At 46.3% G+C, this 20,740-nt stretch overlaps 1 protein-coding gene across 1 annotated transcript in view; it reads right to left on the reverse strand.

Moving 5' to 3' along the window:
- The window catches only part of LOC106809367 (phosphoribosylformylglycinamidine synthase-like), a 16,230-nt gene extending 5,763 nt beyond the window's left edge, over window positions 1-10,467 (reverse strand). The window contains 20 exon segments of the mRNA XM_014812431.1: window positions 363-575; window positions 727-925; window positions 1,341-1,603; window positions 1,755-1,910; window positions 2,042-2,125; window positions 2,481-2,661; window positions 2,972-3,859; window positions 4,374-4,597; window positions 5,333-5,563; window positions 5,894-6,154; window positions 6,481-6,609; window positions 7,091-7,218; window positions 7,779-7,906; window positions 7,908-7,920; window positions 8,290-8,398; window positions 8,543-8,702; window positions 8,983-9,142; window positions 9,423-9,633; window positions 9,999-10,123; window positions 10,411-10,467. Coding sequence (XP_014667917.1) covers window positions 363-575; window positions 727-925; window positions 1,341-1,603; window positions 1,755-1,910; window positions 2,042-2,125; window positions 2,481-2,661; window positions 2,972-3,859; window positions 4,374-4,597; window positions 5,333-5,563; window positions 5,894-6,154; window positions 6,481-6,609; window positions 7,091-7,218; window positions 7,779-7,906; window positions 7,908-7,920; window positions 8,290-8,398; window positions 8,543-8,702; window positions 8,983-9,142; window positions 9,423-9,633; window positions 9,999-10,086 — 3,826 coding nt within the window. The 5' untranslated portion in view covers window positions 10,087-10,123; window positions 10,411-10,467.
- Window positions 10,468-20,740: the final 10,273 nt, after the last annotated feature.

Consider the following 20,740-nt stretch of genomic DNA (forward strand, 5'->3'; position numbering starts at 1 on the left):
TCCGTTAGCCGACCTCAGTCACCTTTAGCTGACCCCGATCACCTCTAGCCGACCTCAGTCACCTTTAGCTGACCCCGATCACCTCTAGCTGACCTCAGTCATCTTTAGCTGACCTCAGTCACCTTTAGCTGACCTCAGTCACCTCTAGCTGAACTCAGTCACCTCTAGCTGACCCCAGTCACCGTTAGCTGACCTCAATCACCTCTGGCTGACCTCAGTGACTTCTAGCTGACCTCAGTCACCACTAGCTGACCCCGATCACCTCTAGCTGACCTCAGTCACCACTAGCTGACCCCAGTCACTTTTAGCCGACCCCAGTCACCTTTAGCCGATCCCAGTAACCTTTAGCCGACCCCAGTCACCTTTAGCCGACCCCAGCACGTCGGCATAGCTGAACCCTCCTACGAACGCGATACCGGTGAATCTGTCAAGTGTGACGGCTCCTGCACATATGTCCTGCATTGTGACGTCCCATGCAGTGAACCCTGCTGCCACCATCGCCGCCGCCATCTCACGGTCGCCGTTACTGCCCTCCTCGCGCACGATCGCAACCAGGGGGCACCCGTCATCTGAAGCTAGTGCACGATGGCATGCGAGTGAGATGTGATTTGTGGAATTTTCTAGTGAATATAATGCACACGTACATTTACCTGCAACAACGTAAAGGATGACCTAAGGGTCAAATGTCAGCTAGTATGCAATTGAGAACAGAATTCCCGAGCGCACCTGCAACCCCACGTGGGATGAGCTCTGGGTCGAAGGTCAACATGTACTGTGGCACCCCCTTGCAGCGCAGCGCCGCTCGCTCACGGTCGACACATGTCGGGTTGGTCTGAAGACGCTCCAGCTGAAAACTTGTCTCCTCCCACAGATCCCGGAGACTAGCTGTCGTTTCCATGATAACAAGCTCCCCATTCACGCAAATCTGTGTAAAGAACAGATGTAATAACGTCCGTCATTCCAGTCCAGCAGCCGTCATCGTAATGCCACCTACAACACATGTATATAGTCAAACCTGCATAAAGGAGTCACTCGGAGGAAATAACAAAATCATTGTTTATTGACAGGTGGCCATTTTGTAAATGTGGTCTCACCATATAACTGCTACTCAAATGGAACACCCGTAAAGTGTCCTTTATAGACAGGTGTCCCTTCTATAGAGACGTCTGCTTTCACAGCTTTGCCTGTATACACACACATGGACGTGCACGCACACATGCACGCACATACGCACGCACTCACGCACGTACACACATGCATGCACGCTCGCACACATGCACATATATAATAACACGATATCGTGCACAATTTTAGGCTAACATACATTTCTCTGCCACTACCTTGCACATGCTGGGATTCTCGGTGGAGTTGCATGAGCCAACCACAGAGCAGGACACATCGCCATACGCCTCCATCACTCTGCTCACGTCCAATTCATCAACTTCGAGCACGATTCTAAGCTCTTCAGCGAAGAGCGTGGCCATCGTATTGGTGCTGCCCTCTAGCTGCACGTTGATCGTGCAGTTACCGGCGAATGCCATCTCAAGCAGACAAGTGACTATTCCTCCATCGCTCACATCGTGTCCAGACACAATAACGCCATCTGTCACAAAACACCGTAATTATACCACACTGCTCGATGACTGTGCAACACAATTCTCAGGTCTTCTAAGCATCTCCTGGCTGGACTTTCTAGTACACGGTCTCTGTGATCATGACATGGTATTCAGTAGTGAGAGGTGAAGTTAGAATACCTGCAATGAGGGCTTGTGTGGCCTTAAACGCTTGAGCGAACTCTTCAGGCAAATCCATATCCGGCGATTCGTCTCCTATCTGACCATAGCACTGAGCAAGGGCGCTGCCCCCAAGCCGGTTACCACGGCAACCAAACCGAACATGCAGCAGTGTACCTAAAACAATTTGTGAGATGATGACACCGTATATCGTGTAAAATACCACCACAGGTGTTGATTAATGTATGTTTCAGTGTCACGGTTACTGCAGCGAATAAATCGCTGTGTTGCTGAAGGAGTGGACTCACTATTTCCTCCTGGGCATTTGAGGTCAGGTGTGACTGTAGCACAGATGTCCGGGCAAGCTGCATATACCGACACAACCAACGAACCTAAAAATGTTACAAATGACATGTAGCATATACCGACACAACTAATGAGTGGTATAGCTTCCCTATACCATAATGCTAATATATGAATGCATGCTCTTGTAAGATAGCTCTAATAGTAGATGCACAAGTATGCGTACAAGGTGGCACAGGTAAGTAAGTAGGTAGGAAGGTAGGTGGGTATGGGTAGGCAGGCTGGGAGGTAGGTAGGTAGGTAGGTAGGTAGGTATTATATGTATAGGTATAGGTATAGGTGTAGATATAGGTATAGGTACAGATACAGGCACAGGTATAAGTATATGTATATAGGTATAGAAATTGTACAGGTATAGACATAGCTATAGCCTGCATATATTACCTGGAGCCTTCACTGTCTCATTGCCCACCCTGGCAGCCATACTCAGTGAATCTTTCCCGCCATCGATGGCAACTCCTAACTGTCTCATAGTCGTGCACAGAGCGCTGCAAGCATCGTAGAGGGCAGCACCTTCCCCTGGTAGCTTGGCAGCCCACATCCAGTTACCACTACACTTGACATCCTGTGTGCAGCAGTCAATCATCATACAACACTCTTCTACTTATATATTACTTATTATATCATCTATTATTGTATTATCTACTTATATATTACTATATTACATCCAGCAAGAAAATCCTAGCTTCAATGATGAATCACTGGTGCTCGGCTAAACTTCCTTAAATTTTTGTAATGTTGGGTCAACTTGATATTTGAGACGCCTAACTTAGAATTATTAAACATCAATAAAACGTTATTAAAAATTAACAAAATCAGATTTCACTGCGTCAGTAGCTCGAAAGCCGAGACCGCTTGACCGACTCTACGCTTACCTCGAGCGCTGTGACGCGGGCGAACACGAGGTTGGTGAGCGCCTCGCCGAGCGCCATGCGAGCCCCGCACTGCGTGCTCACGAGCCCCTTGATTGGCTGCTCGCCGACGGCGGTGGCGGCGCCGCGTGACCCGCGGTAGGCGAGCGCGACGACGGCGACGTCGGCCAGCGGCGTGTGCAGCGGGCCGACGCACTGCTGCTGCGCGACGAGCCCCCCCACAGAGCGGTCGACCTTATTAGTCAGGTAGCGCTTGCTCGCCACAGCCGGCAGCCGCAGCACCCGCCGCAGTGCTGCCATCACGGTGGCGCCCTCTGGCAGGTGGAGGGGTTGCAGCCGCGACACGACGCGCTCCAGGTGGAAGGTCTTCCTCGGCATGCGTCCAAGAACGAGTGACAGGTCGAGCTCGACCGGCCGGAGGACAGAGCCGGACAGAGAGCGGTCGGACGAGAGAGTGATCGAGTTGAGGTGACCATTGACGGCTTGACCATTGACGGCCTGACCGTTGATGGCTTGACTGTTCGCTGGGTCGCCGGTGGACGGTGCGAGGGGGGGACGTGGGGTGGAGTCACCAGTGGACGGTGCGAGGGCGGGACGTGGGGTGGAGTCGCCAGTGGACGGTGTGAGGGTGGGACGTGGGGCGGAGTCACCGGTGGATGGTGTGAGGGTGGGACATGGGGCGGAGTCGCCGGTGGACGGTGCGAGGGCGGGACGTGGGGCGGAGTCGCCGGTGGACGGTGCGAGGGCGGGACGTGGGGCGGAGTCGCCGGTGATGTCGCGGTGGGAGAGGTGTTGCTGTATCTGTGCGATTTGTTGATGATCCAGCGCAGCGTTGTCGGTGACACGACTCTCTACCTCGTGCACGATCTCGCTCCCTACCTCTAATATCACCTGCAAGCATAAATTACAGATGATGATGCGGAGAGATCCAATCACATGGTCGGTTAATTTAGTAGTTAATTATTACCATTGTTAACATACATATCTATACTGTGTACAGTCAAAGCTATATACAAGGGTCAAGCAAAACCTCAAAAGTGTCCATTACAACAGGAGTTAAGAGGTGTTTTCACTACTTCTAGGAAATTCCATGTGTCCTATACTGATAGACATCCATTCTATATAGAGGTAGCTGCTAACACTGGGTTGAGTGTAGTATCTATATTATAGCGTGGAAGTACATCTGCCACAAACCTTTGGTCATATATGTAACAATATCATATAGTCACTATCCCAGTTTAGCTTTGCTATCATATATGTACCTATCCCACATAGTTACCTCCATAACATAACCTTGCCATCAGATATGCATCTATACTCCTCTAATGTAAGTTACTACTAAAATCTAGTCCTATCGTTGCCACATACGCATCAATACCGTATCGTTACTTCTATAGTCTCTAACCTTTCCGTCGCCGGTGACCGTCCCTACGAAATCGACGGGGCATTTCTCGCGCACGCAGACCTCCCTAAGCTTGCCTTCGTCGCTCGCACGCACGAGTGCCGCGTTGCTCTCCTGATACTCGGCTCCCCACAGCTCCATCGCGCTGATCGTACGGTCGCCCAACGAAAACTCCGACGCCCGCAAGATGGCGCCAGCGGGCTCCACGATCTCCTTTAACACGTTGCCTAGCAACAACAACAGTAGAGATTACTGCTTGGCGATATCAGACAAGTGCAGTCGAATTTAACTTAATAAAATTCAGTGTTTTCAGACTTGAAAAGATACATTACATGGAATAGAGGACATGAAAACTTCTGATTCAGAAAAAAAACGGAGATTAACTGTGAAAGGTATTCATTATGAGGTTAAGGAGATTAAAAACATGCACATCTTATAAACTTATAGTTATACATATTTACATTATACACAATTACATATTTATTGCTTTATATTTTTTATGTAATTCCAGGAGTTTTGAGTACTTTTCCAGGGCAATAACAACTTTTCCAGGACAATTCCAGTATAAAACACAATATTTTAAAATTCAAGGAGTTTACATGGAGTCGTATCAAATTCCAGGACATTTCCATGCCCGTGCGGACCCTGATATTGCAGTAGGTGCAGGGGATGTTTTTACACTTATGGTACAAAGTGACCAGAATTCGGCAAGTCCTTGTGCAGATAGCAGCTCAGGCATGCTGTGCTACTCAGGAAAAATCTCACAACAATTGTAAATCATCAGCAAATATTGGAATTATCTAAGGTATGCTTGGCCACTCGGAAAATGCTAGTAAAAGTTTCCCAGCGGTTCGCAAGGTACGAGCTGAAAGGTAGGTTTATTCGACAAATTTCGAGGGTACCTCACAGCCTCAGGACAACAGACAGCGAAGACTCATCGTCGAGGTGGCTTCGTGCGTTACCGTTGCCGCCGGCTCCCTGGTCGTGGATGCTGCAGATGGGGTTGCCAGCCTCCATCTCAGCGCACGCGCGAATCACACGATTCAGCTTTTGCTCCATCTCGGCGTCGCCTCGCTGCACCGCTCCGTAGTCCAGCTCTGATTGGTTGTCGCCTTGCACGTGGATGGAGGAGGCGGCGCCGCCCCCAACGCCGATGCGATATACGGGACCTCCCAGCTTCACAACCTGCATGCCTGCAGTATGGAGAGAGAGAGAGAGACATGACTCAGGAGAGTGCCAATGAAGCTACGTCTGTTTGTTTCAATCACCAAAAGCAGAAACATTAGGATGTAATATAGACTCGGAATTTAACTTAATTTGTATTACGTATTAATATATTAGATATTAATAATAATTAATTGTAGTAATTATATTAATACATATTAATATATCATATATTAATAATAATTAATCGTTCGACTAAAATCATTTGAAAAACCAGCAAATTTCTGTCAGCGACTCACAAGTAAACCTACACGGGGAAAAACAGGAAGCATCTGGGCTGAAGTGATCGCTAGCTATACCTGGCTGCGGCGTTTCCTTGGTGACGTGCGCAGCATCAATGCTGCCGATGCCGGCGCTAAACATGATGGGCTTCACCCACTCCCTCCTCTCTCCTCCCGGCAGCCTCACACCGCAGGAGCGCGCGAAGCCAGCCAACACGGGCTCACCAAACTTGTTACCATAGTCCGATGCACCGTCACTCGCCTGGATCGCTATCTCGAGCGCAGGCGCCATGTTCGCAGGGTAGACGAACGATTCGTCCTCCCAGGGTAGAGAGTAGCCTGCGAGGACAGAGACAGACTTACAGTGCTTAATGTAGCCAGCATCAGCAGATGTTACTGCAACAGAACTATTACAGACTATTAGAGCAGGGTAACATACTACCACGACAGATGAATTGTTCTAGGTTTTTGCCTTATATACTGCCTGACACAAATTCCTTCAAGCTCATTGCTTCTTGTCAGTGATTAAAGCCACGTACATGTGCTGAAATGCAAAGTCCACGTGCCATTAAAATAAGAATAGATTCTAACATAGCTTCGTCATCTCAGATTAGACTATAACGTGGAAGCTTCGTTAAGCTGGGGAAGTATTTGAGGGTATGCACCTGGGATGTGGAGGTTGCCGAAGCAGTAGCCAGCAGTGGCAGCAACCACGTGTCCTCCCCTTCCTGCAGCCTGCACGTCCCTGATTCTACCCCCAGTACCCGTTGTAGCTCCCTGAAACGGTGCCACGCCTGAAACACAACCACTGCAGAGTGAAATACATGAGGCAACCAGGGACACATTAATGCGAATAATATTGCTTTATAATTTCATAATTAATTAATTAATTAGTCCATGAATTCAACCAGTTTAGGTTAACAATAATTTTTTTTTTTTATATTAACAGATAAGATTCCTAAGGAAAATGAATGTAAATATCTGTAATCATACACTGGTACATATCATCAACTGGCACATAGCATACAACCTCCAGCGTGCGAAGCAGGCACTATGAAATGAAAGCAATTAGCCTAGGTATGTAAGAAAGGGAAAGCTGGCGCAGGTAAACTCTACCCCTAGCTCTACTACTATATATAGCAGCGTAGCATTGAATGGAAAGCACGTCACATCTTTACGGGGGATAATGCAGAGGATATGTGTGCCGTAGCGACGTACGAGCCTCCACTTTACACGTGTACAAACACACACGATCACAATTTCCCATCGACTCACCGGTGGGAAAGTTGTGTGTCTCCGCGGTAAAGAGAATATGTCTCAGGGATGCTGCCTTCTCCACGAAACAACAGGGTCTGCCGGGATCTGTAGGCTTCAGTATGGTGACAGGGTAGCCCTCAATCGCACTGCACCACGCACAGCACACATCGTATTAGTAGGAAGAATAGATAGCAATAAGAACAATTGCAATGCACCATACAGAGAGGCAACCACGCTGGGAGATACGATGTTATTAAGCAAATAGAGCAGATGCTTGCATTCTGACCACTCCTAGTGCTGCCCCCTTGTGATGTTAGTAAGCAAATAGAGCAGATGCTTGCATTCTGACCACTCCTAGTGCTGCCCCCTTGTGATGTTAGTAAGCAAATAGAGCAGATGCTTGCGTCCCGACCACTCCTAGTGATGCCCCCTTGTGGGCATATCAGCATATGGTACTGATGGGACTGTGTACTGTATACAATGTAGACTGTGGGACATTTTAACAAGTTTAATTATTTATAAGACTGCTAGGGGGCAGCATGCATCGGTGAATAGAACACAAACATGTATCTACTAGGCCTATAACATTGCTAGATGTAATGCAAACATGCAGCTAGCGCATTGTCATTGGCAAATGATAAGTGACTCATATTCTTTCATTCACATGTTATGGGGAGAATAATGTATTGATGTGGCGAGCACAAACCTGCTATTGTCACAGAACTTGATGATGTTATTAGCGTTGCTGCTTTCCTGAGTTGACATGACCATGTCGAGGAGAGAGTCACCACACTCAACGCCATCTATAAACATGCGGCCCTTAAAGAACCAATGCCCTGCTGTGCTCACTGTGAAGACAAATATAAGTACAAAGATAACCTGGTTGGCTGTCCATATATATATATAAGATACGTATGTTACACCCACAGGCACCGTAGCGCACCGCGCTGCCACGCCACGCCACTGCACGCGAGCGCACGCACACACACACACACACACACACACACACACACACTCACAGCACGCATGTATGCACGCTGGCACGCTCGTACGCACACACGCATGCATGCACATTTGCACACATGGATACATACAGTTATATGTGCACATGCAGATTCAAGAACAAATCAACATTATTATATACGTACATATTTATAAACAAATATAAATGGATCATGTATGAAATAATTGAAAACCTCCCAACATTAATCTCTTACCTGTTGCTCTGTGCTAAGTCAAAGCATTCCACACTGGTTGGGTTTCTACCAACATTCTTCGTAAACAGTTTAGTGTAGAAGTCCAAATCCCAATCATCGAATGCCAAACCTACAAACATTAACATAATGTAAGGAAAAACAAGCTAAACTTACCATAATTCAAATCATGGCTTTAACATGTCTAATAATATATAATCTCACCATCCTAAATAAATATTAATTATTCTATAGACACCTCTTGCTATGAACTTGCCTAGTTTTGTGCTTGCCAGCTCCATTGCGCTTCGACCCTGCCCTATCACGTCTACTTCATACCATGGCTCTGGTTTCACATTCAGGTCAAAGCTGCTGAGTGGTTGGAAGTACCTACACTCCGTCATCCTATCATGCAGTGATGCTGCCAACTTCTCTTCCTAAACACGAATTAACACACAGTGTACGACGTGACTCTCAGGTATTAAGAATCATGGAGTAAGTTTATAAACTGTGAAACCCACAGTTGAGCCGAGATAATTTCGCCTTTCACTACAATGTGCGAAGGTCGATATCATTGTTAAATGTGTTTCTCTTCTTGTGATCCACACTTTAAACCCACCTTCCCTATGAAGGCTAGCGCAACCACGTTCTATATATCTCTATATTACTGTATACATACTCTCTGCAATGAGGTAATGAGTAAGAATGATAGCTTACTAGCTGCTTCGTGATTCGTGCATAGTCCCCACTCGCAGGATCTGCTGGTTGAAACCTTAGCAGGAACCTGGTTGACTTCTCGATGCGGTCAACATGTGACAGACCGACAAAGTTACAGATAGACACAGCGTTCGTAGAAAAAGCTGTCGAGAAGTTCAGCCTGAAACGGAATAAATGCTAGACTAGATGCCAAAAGAAAGATTAAGTGATAGAATTGAAGTGTTATATGTATATGTATATGTATATATATATATATATATATGATGTGATATAAGCGTACTATGATAAGCTGATGACATAATTAGTGATGTCTGCACAGGTATGATGAAGAGACGAGGCTTGCTAGATAGATTAGCCATCTTAATAGGAAATTCAATCTTAATAGGGGCTTAATAGGAAATTGAGGTACCACCATGTACCATGGACTAAATGACATTCACCTTGGGCCAATTTCCAGCAAGAGACTGCTGCTATTTTCATTTGTAAATTCTGAAATCGAGGATTTCACGGTCAGCTCTTCCTGATATAATGGATCTGTGAGAAGCCATCTCAACTTGCGCAGAAACCCAGGTGATGCTAGCTGAGATGCATGTGTTGTTGAAGAGATGTAGTAGCATATCTCTGTCTCTAAACCGATCAGCTGTATGCATCCTATAGAGAAACATCATGAAGAATCCATGTTTGGAAAACTGTGACCATTTTGCCACTTAAAATTAATGGAGTGGATTCTAGATCATACCACACTAAAAACTACTGGGCTTGATAATTTTTGACCAAATTTTGAACTAACTGTCTCCACTCTGAACATGCCAACAACAACAAGCACAGCTGTTAGACTTGCTCCTCTTTTTTAACGGCATTAAAAATTAAACCAGACGTGTATATATACAACCACCAGGTGGTGCAACATGCCAGGTCGTAACTCTGTCACTGCATGGTGGCACATCTAATTTAATTGAACATTCTCTTCTGGAACTTTTCATCTACCATAGTCACATATTTTGTCATCCGTTTACCTGCGGCAGCCTGTAGCTTGCTCAGCAGACGCTCCTTTGATTCCTGATTCTGAGAAGAGGACTTGCTGTAGAGCCTCAGCATTGCCATGGCTATTGGAAGCTGCTCGTTTTCAACTTGCTATTGTCTGCCAGTGCAATGAACGTTACTGTAGTAGCACAATGTGTGCAATATTACTAACTTATAATGTATAATTGTATATTAGTATTATTACTATGTAATTTACACATCTCTGCACACAGTAAGTTACGTTCACGGTTCACAGTTGGTTGCACAGACGCGATTCACAGCCTCATAATATGATATGTGACATGTTTCGCGCAACAACCCGATTAATTTAATAATAATCATCAATACTGTAAAGCTATACTATAATATAGGATGAATTAGGTATGTGTTTCAATGTCATATTACAGTGTCTATAGCAACATCTCGCATATAAAAGATCTCGCCACACTCGTTCAAAACTCCCACTTACCTATCTAGCCATAGAAATAGTTCTCAATTATTCCTCTCGATGGCGCCACGAGCGGCACTATAACAATAAAATAAAAGAGCAGCGTCTGTAAGCAGAAAAATATTATGTCTGTTTCCCGATATTTTTTTCCAGAACATCAACAAACAAAATCAAGACTATTATTGCCAATCGCAGTTTGTAAGTAGGTTAAAATACAACTGCTACTATATGGGCACGTGTGTTATGCTCTGATTTCACCCAGCCTAATCGTAATTGGCGTGATCAGGCCTTGTTTGTGTTGTGTCACTTTTGTCACACATGTCAGTCATTGATTTGATCGCGTTTTTTTCCACGTATTACTATTAGTTTAACGATGTGTAGAAAATCCACATAGATTGACACAGCATAAACAGTTGGTGACCCCTGATCACTACACGATAATTGACCCCATCACAGTAGCTAAATTTCGATCAGACTATCTATACTGCCCTACTTCTAGTTCTACTACTGTACTAGTACTACTACTACTAGTACTACTAGTACTACTACTACTACTAGTACTACTACTACTACTAGCCTGTAGCCTTACATAATTGTGACTGTGTCTTACTCTTAGTAATAGTAGAAGCATCGCTTCATTATTCATAGATTCACTGTCACTGGTTCATAAACTGCACGTGATGGAGTTCAAGCAGAGTTGCATCCTCACCATGTGCAGTTGATGCCATCTAATAGTAATAGGTAGCAATACTAACATTAGTGTTAAGCAAGATTGCACCGCGCACCTTTATTGCTAGTTTTGCTATCACTCAGCACGTGACTGTGTGTATGTATCATAAATGAGTCCGTATCTTTGTGATAAATGCACACGTCTACACAAACACGAATATAAATAGTGGATGCAGACAGAAAAGCCATCCCTCGATGCCCAGATGAGAGTAGTAAAAGTATGCCAGTGTAGATTTTTCATGGGAGTACTTCGGAAATTGTTTATGCAACAATTTATAATTACTCTACTGAGTCCTGGAAGCTAACTTGCTGCAAATCAGTTTGTTCACACGTTACTCTATGATAAATAATACCAACATCCCTGGAGAATTTACCAGGGAGGTCAGTCCACGATAAAGTCCCGGTATGGTCATAATACATACAAGCTCCAAATATAAGCAAACACTATCAGTAAAACTTTCTAAAGTGCCGAAGTGATAATGGCTAACTCACTTATCAGTGATTGGCGCGTGTCATGTTTTTTTCTCTCTGTACTATGTACGTGGGCCGGAAACACTGATTCCGCATGCACATACACTCGACAATATTTGCTCGGCAATCATGTTTATTTATACATCGCATGTTTACCTTTACAAGTTTGTAATATTGCACAATGGTTAGGAATATTATTGTAGTACAGACGTTCTGAGTGTTCTCGTACCTTTCCCCGAGAGCTGGAGAAAGAAGTGGCTGTTGTTATCAATGTGGTAAAGTAATACCACAGCCTGCCACCAGAGTGCATTATCAGTGCGATATCTCTATTTTATTGTTGTCAATACCTATTTATCGACCATTCAAAGCAATACACTCTTCACACCTAAGCTCATACACAAACACTGATTACACACCTGACTATAATCTCTGCACTGTCAGATGTTTCTGCCAACTCGTTCGGCACAATCATCACGTGGAGCCTGTAATTTTATTTAAGCTAAACAGAAAATACAAAGTTCTCGGTCACATTTTCCCTGGTTTAACGGTTAATTGATGGAGGTCGCTAGTTTTCATGTCGCTATCATGATATGTATGTTACTATCCCATTATCCATGAGTGATCTAGCATCCTAACACACCCAAAAATAATTAACTCAATATATATATTTGTATCTCATTTACAGTATTGCCACATGATATTATCTCTGCTTTCATACTGGTAAATGAAATATACCTGTAACACATTGGCTAAAATAAGGACGTAACGTAATTCACACATTTTAATGAATTGTTAACCTTGTAAAAGCTTAAAAATTCCTAGCGTCATTAATTGCATCTGTCCTGTGCATGTACCAGGTGCAAATATGCGTGTTATATAGTTCCTGGCATTTCCTTGCAGACCAGCTAGGGAGGTCCTGAACAGGTGAAGCTCTAATCACTGTGAAGCCCTGAGCTGGTGAAGCCCTGGTCACAGTGAAGCCTCTCTGATGGCAGAATCACAAGATGACCTTCCTTTGCATCTGGCAGAGCTGGGTGAGTCTGACAGCTTCACATATCGAACTCTTGTGTGCTTTCCTCTGCTAACGACGCCACCTTTTCATCACCGCACATGCTCGCAGCAGCCCTACAGCAGAGTAAAAACTAGCAGGATGTTTGTTTTATAAACTAGCGCAGTGTAGTTAAGGCTTAGATATACATGAGCTCATGCGCAGGCTCTCTGGTAATCACTTGCACCTTTTATAATACTTCTCATTGACCCTATATTCCCGGAATGTGGTTTTATGTGGCAATAGGTGTCGCCGCTAAATGCTGGCTCTGTAAACCTTGCCACACGTTCATACGCCATGCATTAGTCATCCGACTGATCGTAACACATTAACACCTTCACACACACTTGTATCACTGTGCATAACAGTATCAGGTAGTTGTACAGCCTGTCTTTCTGTAAATAAGTTTTAAGGAAATATGTCAGAGTGTGTGGAGAGTCAGAGAGGATTGCTTGTTATGAAGGCAGTAAATACGGTGACCAGTTGACCTATTTGTTAAGTTCGTTGTTGCTGTAAGCGGGCCAGCACTTACCCTCCCCCTTGCCTCTGCAGTGCTGTAACACAGTAACGTGATGTGAAAGTTAATCGGAGCTGAGGGAAAGTATCTGCATATTCACGTGGTATACGCTCCCCCACCCCCTCTCTCATTGCAGCAACGGGTGAATCATCAGCGTGCGTGTGACGCGATGGCATGCGTCCGGTCACGAATCCTCGAGCCGGATCGTTATTCATGCCATTATGTTAGCTTTCAGCTGGCTATAACCAGTGATGAAACATTAGCTTACATGTGAGTGTAATGTAATGTACGCATTACCCCCCCCCCCCCCCAGATCACGAACAAACGCAGGTGTAAAATACATCATCCGTTATGTGTAAAATGCAAACATTCTGCACCGGAGGCGTGTTTGAGCATCGATACTGTTTTACAATTGACATATTATGCAAACGTATCGTGCGCGCGAGCGACTGCGCAAATGTTGTCGCTGTGGCAACAATCCGGCCGGCACACGATATCGCTGTGTGATTTGCATTCCGTGAGTATTACGTCGCGAGTATGACGTCGCCGCGTACCTGCAGTAACGAAGCGAGCGCGAACAGGTTTAACGAGTGATTACAGGTGTGTCAATATTGCGTGAACGGCCCGCCCGCCACGCCATCCGCATTTGACTCTGACTCGGTGAGGCTCGCAGCAGGGCTGGCTGCTGCTGCTACTGCTGCTCGGGGCGATTTTTATTAAACCTTGAAATTCGTTTCGTGTAAACATCTGAGCGAGCGAGCGAGCATGGGGCGCATTCACCCCGGCTAGCAGGAACACGTTAACTTCCAGCCACCGAGAGCACCATTAACGTGAACGTACCTATCCATACACCGTGCAAACGAGCTCGCGCACGCACGCACGCACGCACGCACGCACGCACAGACGGACGCACACTGTGGGTATAGATCATGTATTCATGGTAACAGTAACAAGTACGTACCAACAGTAATACAACAAAGTACCAACGGCCATGTCTGATTGTAAGAGTTCTAGTGTGAAATCTGTCGGCGGTCTCTTCGAGGGGGTGGGGTTGGGGGTGTTGGTCGCTCGGGTAGCGTCCGAGGCATTATCTGGTCACTTCGGCCTCTGGTCACCTCTCACAGCGAGAGAGAGTGACCGTTGGGAAGTCAGTTGGGCGAGCCAGGAGGGGGACTCTTTAACAACTAGGTGCTGTCAGGAGGTGCTATCAGATGGCGCTTATAAGGTATATAGGCGCCTTACGTTGAGCCGCCGGCTACATTCACCGCTTCTGTTGTTGTCGGCCCCGCCGTGGTTGCTCGCTCACCGGCCATCTGGTGCATTTTTTGTCCCGAGTTACTGGGCAATAGTTTATGTGGGCTGGGGAGGGGGGGTGGTCGGTTGGGGAATTAGGGTTTGTGGCAGGCACGAGCTCTCGGTGGCGTTGTTGCTGGTGCCTGCGCGCGCGGGCTGCCTTCTCTTGCAACAACGCACGTTTGTGTCGAAAAAAAGATTGCGAAAAGATTAAAAGCGGTTACATGTATGCGCTGCTTGTAGAGAGCGATAGGGATATATAGAGAGAAAATGAGAGAGAGAGAGGGGGGGAAAGAGCGCGAGAGCAAGAGAAAGATGGATAGAGAGAGAGAGAGCGAGCGCAAGAAATAGAGAGGGGGAGAGGGGAGAGAGAGCGCGAGAGCAAGAGAGCGAGAGAGAGAGAAAGAGAGAGCGCGCGCGCAAGAAATAGAGAGCGGGAGAGGGGGGAGTAACAGAAGCGAGGCGTCGTCGTATGAAGGTCCCCCCGCTCTGTGTAGTACCGCCACGCAGCACTAGTTGACTTCATGAGAGACCGGAAGATACGCACTGCGTGAGTGCGCGCACAAGTCGTAAACGTCGAACATAGACAAGTAACTGTTCTCTCTGCATGCATCCATCGTGCGGCGCGTACGCGTGCAGCGGCTATACTAGCCACACAGCCGCCATGGTCAGCCCGCATGTGTGCCGTACGCTAATTTCAAAAAGAAGTCAAGAGTAGAGAACGCATCGATGAGCGGGGAGTCGCACGCGCACACGGACAGAGCTCGCCTGTGTGTGTGCGTGAAGGGGGAAGTCGTCCGACTCCAGCCGAAATCACATGGGTGGCAGGGTAGCGAAGATTACAATACATGGCTGCTATTTTCGTCGAAAAATCAGGTTTTTTGGCATCGGCGGTACGGTGGTAGCGGCGGCGGCGGTGGCAGTATCGTCAGACGTGCCTCGAACCTTGACGATGCGCCAGTGCCGGGGGTTCATTCTGCCACGCTCTGCTGATTCCTTCTCACCTGGCACCACGAGCACACGCTCACACACTCGCTCAAACACGCAGGCAGGCAGTCACTCTCTCACCGCACGTGCGGGCCTGTGTGTGAATGCTGGTGATTTCACTTTCTGCACTGGTTGTCGCTCGGCGGGTACTTTATTGCCGGTTGCGTAAATCGCGCGACGGTTGACTGTGAACCTTAATGGCGGGTAGTTGTAGTGGTCGTTGTCGTCGTCGGCTACGATGTGGTTGACCTTGTGACAGGTGTATCATCAGCCGTACTGGCTGGTGTGCGTGTGTGCGTCGTACTGGTACCGTTGAGTCTCGCAACCTTAGCGTAGGCGCTATTGACGGGTGTAACATCAGTCGTTCTGGCTGGTGTACGTGTGTGTGACACTGGTGCGGCTGCCAGCGAGAGAAAGGACCACGCGTAGGACTGTGTGTGTGTCAGAGAGGCAGCGAGAGAGAGAGAGAGAGAGAGAGAGAGAGGCGCAGTTGCTTGGAGACACGCGGTTGTCACTGGTAACGACGTATAGCCTGGCGTGGGACGCGCTGTGTAGTGTATAGCCACTGTTAGTGGCAGACTGTCACACACCGGTGTATCCAACGTCGCCACGAACCGTGTGCTGCTGCTGCTGCGTTTCACCGTCGATCATTAACGGTCTACGAGAGAGCACATTCCAAGGAGAATCTGTGCCTTGTGAAATACAAGAGAGGGACCCCAAGATACAAAATACAAGAGAGAGTGAGAGAAGGAAACAAGGAAGGAGAGTGTGCGTGAGAGAGAGGAAAAGTGAAAGAGAGGGCGAGAGTTAGAGATAGATAGATAGAGAGAGAGAGACTGAGACAGAAAGCGACACACACGCACACACACACACACGCACACACACACACACACACACACACACACACACACAGCAGACAGCTCTGTATATGGAGTAAGAACAGTGGTCAACCGTGGATAATTGAGGGCAGCGGAAGACACTGACCGACCGCGTTCGTGTCGCAGCCATCACGCTGCTATCGGCTTATCCACCATCGTCAACATCGTCGTCCTCTCCACCGCGCGGAGATGGCATGCAGTCGACAGAGCCTGGCACAGCTGCGGTTTTCTCTTCCGGCGGGATACGGCGGCGGAAGCACGCTGGAAGCCGTCATGGAAGACTGCGCCGATCCCGGCCTACCGTGGCTCCTCCACTACGTCGGTATGTCACTCCTACGATCCATCACTTCGCTGTCCGGGTGTCTTTTTTTCATTTTTCCCACTATCCTCTTGGTCCCCCGATGGGACATAAGGCCGTGTGTCTTTTCAGGGCGTTTATTCATTGGAAGTTCTTTGGGTTCAGTTGCTCTTTGGGTTCAGTTGCTTTTTGGGTTCAGTTGCGAAACCATCCGCTGCACTAGTTGGGGATGATGTCGTCATGGGTAGGGTTGGCTGGTGGGGATTGTTGCTAGGTAAGTGAGATAGTGTGTTAACGTGTTAATTATTTGTAATAACGCGTTGATGACACGTGAATGATGAGTAAGTAACATCCGTTCGTCGGCAGTAGTTAATAAACCAGTTCTGGGTCTGGATTGATCAGTCAGATTATGGCAATCTGGAGATTAATTTAGCGTCGCCTCACGGGCGAAGCAGTGAGCTTTAACACAGGTTATACTTAAGCAATGCTTAAACTACTACCATCCTGTTGCTGCCCAGTACTGACCACCGTTCTACACTCTGCCTAGGTGATTTTTGATTATTAATGACCCATGCCCATATGATTATTGATTAGTGATGACCAATCCCGGGCGACTATTGATTATTCGTTATTGACGACCAGTACCCAGATAATTATTTATTATTATTTATTCAGTACCCATTGGTTGTTGGTTTGATATGACAACCTGTGGCAGGGGACTATTGTTTCTAATGGGTAAGCGTATAAAAGTGTGCACGTATCAGCGCAGGTGAAATCTGGGGCACAGGGTTGAACTGTTCAGTGTTATAGTATGGTGGTCCAAGTGACTATATATATATTCTTCACTAAAGGCTGGGGACGTGATGATTATTACGAACCCTAAGAACGAGATTTTTTCTGATGGCCCGGGATATGATAGCCATTTGGGCCACCATACTCTAGAAGGTTTAGACCTCTTCGTCTGGTCATACCGTTCTTACTGTACACTGACCGTGGAAATTGTAAACCTGAGAGTGGACTATAAATTGCATTCTAGAAATCTACCCTGGGTGTTGTAGTCGCTTGCATGCGTCTCGCTATTCACACAGTGCGTAGGCAGCAGTAGTATACAGAATATGTCAGTGGTGCGCGGACACGATTCATGCTCGTGTGCATGATGATCGCTGGCGTGCATGTTATGCGTGTGCTGTTGTATTATATAATCAAAATATATTATTCGAGGTAGTTAAATAAAGAAATTTGTCTTTTTAATCCTGATAATATATATATATATATAATATTTATTTATTGAATTATATATTAAACATGTTTAAACTGAAAACTGCCCCCCCCCCTATCTGCATATTTAAAGCATTGAAATTTAATCACGGCAATTCGTTGGGCATCTATGTATAGTACTTATAGTATATATATATATTTATATGTATATATATATATCCTGCGACCGGTTACTTGGGAGAGCGATCGTAAACGCTTGCCTCGTGAATGCAAACGTTAAAGTATTTACTAACCGATGACGGCATCAATGCGACCCGCTTGTGTTGCCTTATACCACACTTACCTGTATCCTGTAGTCGCCTAGAGCTGGTTGTGTTACGTTACCTGTGTCCGGCTAGATTGCTACCTGCTTTTACCGGTGTCAGTATAGAGCTTGACTGTCTACGCGTAGAGAGCTTGTTATCACGGGGGAAGGCGGGGGAGGGGGAAACACACACGGCCGGAACGTCGGCGAATTCCCCCCGTGAGGTTAATTTCACGGTAATGCGCGCACGCCGACGTGCAAATATTTGCGTTAACTCAATCATTAGGTTCGATGTGATTTCACCGGTCGAACCGCTGCCGTTTAGCTGTGCGTATGTATGTATGCGCTACAATATAGCCATTGTTCTAGCGAGGGTACCGGCATGCGTCCACTTTAATGTGGTGACAGTTTCGAAATAACGAACCTGCTGCGGCTCGCGATCACAGGTAGCAAGGTAGAGCGAGGTATCCAGCAGGCTGCTGTAATAGCTGTATAATCGCCGTATAATAGCTGCTGCTCTTGCGGCTGTTGATGATTATTGTTATTATCGGGAGATATTAAGGTGTTGCTGGTTCATTCACGCTGTCTTCTCCAATTACCGGCTGTTAATTGCATAGCGAATCCGGCTACCGATTACACGGTATCAGCTGCGCTTGTGACCGGGTGCCTTTATATAGATCTATATCAGAAGTAGATAATAGAAGGAAAATAATAGTTCCCTATTATCTACTTCTGATCTATATAATAGTATACGTCCTATTTTAGTTGCAACCAGTATGTTCACAAAATGTTCCATATATAAAGGGTCTGGTTATAATCATGTACAGAGTTCTAACACCGTAACCAATATCATCGAGATGGCATTATAGTTGTGGGATAACACCAGGAGTATCATAATATAGATGATAATCTATATTACAGGGGGCAAAATTAACGGGAGTCCTGAGTCAAATGCTCCCTGATTTTACTGTCGGACTCCCTGATTTGACAGATGCAGGAGTCCGTGTGACTCGCCTGGAAAATCTGCTATCACGGAACTAACGAGTACTTCGTTCACCAAAGCAAGGCCGCCTGCGCATTACACTGCTGGTGATTTTTTGTCAGGCAAATATGCAAAGAGGAATTTTGGTAGGCTAGCATCGCATGAATCTAAGTTCAAAATAAGCACATGTGTTATTATTGTTATGCTTTAGTTTTGAGTTTCAGACTGCGGACTCTCTCATTTTGCTGCGGACTCCCTCTTTTTGAGGGCAGAGAGTCCATTTGACTCCCTTGTTCAAAAGTTAATTTCTAACCCTGATATTATCAGGAGTGTATAATAGGGAGGATATATAGGAGTGTATAATATCCCTATTATACACTCCTGATATTATGAAACTCCTGACACATTTTATCACTGTGTCAGCATTCTAACACGGTGGCAGCATGTAATGAAGAAAATTCAGTCATAATTAGGGATTAGAAATTACATCAGTAGACTCGGTGTCAGGGACTGGCCGCGGGGGACCAATTCGTCACCCGCCTCATTAGTGTCAAAAGACTAGGCCAGTGGTCAGATAACCCAGTGGTCCCTATTTTTGGAAACTATATCTAGCTCCAAGACAGTAATCTAATACTGAGACAACATTCTCGCTCGGAGCCAGAATTAAGACTAAGACAGTAGTCTACCATCAAGACAGTACTATTCTAATAGTATACCCATACATCATTCTAACCCTGAAGCATCATGCTAGCATTGAAACAGTATTCTAACAAAGAGAGAGAGAGGGAGAGAGAGATAGAGAGCATTCTAATAGAGAGAGATAGAGAGCATTCTAATAGAGAGAGAGAGGCGGAATTCTAATGCTGATACATGCAAGCACTGCTCTTACTATGCAATGCCCTTGGTAAACATCTCCGTCAGTCACGCGACCTAAACCACTCAGTAATGACGAACGAGCAAACATTTCCCTTCCTCTCTCTTCCGTGTCCGGCCTTGCGTCTAGCTCATCGGCCGGTACCGACCAGCGCTGACCGCTGTCCAGCTAGCTGTGGGTCATCAACGTACATCTAGGGCAGCTATCGTTCACAGATCACTCCGTTAATCTCAGTATGTTAGTGACTGTAGTAGACTGTGGACAACCCTTGAGTGACTAAGCCGTTAATCTCTCTAGGGTTCTGTGGTTTGTCTCGAGGCAAGTGCCATGTAGCGGAGAGATATCTAATTGTGTTACTGGCGAGGCGTTATGATGAATTTTGTTGACTGCAGGCTTGGCGTAATCATTCTGAATCATTACTGCAGCTGCAGGCTACCCGTAACGTAACAGTGATGTAGACCCCTTCAGGGACAGGTGAGAGTAGTGCTGGTACATTGAGCCGCACCGACAGGCGTGTGATGCGAATTCATGAATATTTAGATTAGGTCTGTGTGAGGCTATGTGTTACGCCTGCCTCTGTCGCTACTGTGCTCTGATATGCAGAGTTATTGTATCCCCCGAACGAAGTTCGTGGGGATACTATGGATTTGGCATCGTCGCGCCGCCGCCGCCGCAGAGATTGACTTGT

The sequence above is a fragment of the Priapulus caudatus genome, unplaced genomic scaffold (assembly GCF_000485595.1).
Source record: "Priapulus caudatus unplaced genomic scaffold, Priapulus_caudatus-5.0.1 Scaffold349, whole genome shotgun sequence".
NCBI lineage: Eukaryota > Metazoa > Priapulida > Priapulimorpha > Priapulimorphida > Priapulidae > Priapulus > Priapulus caudatus.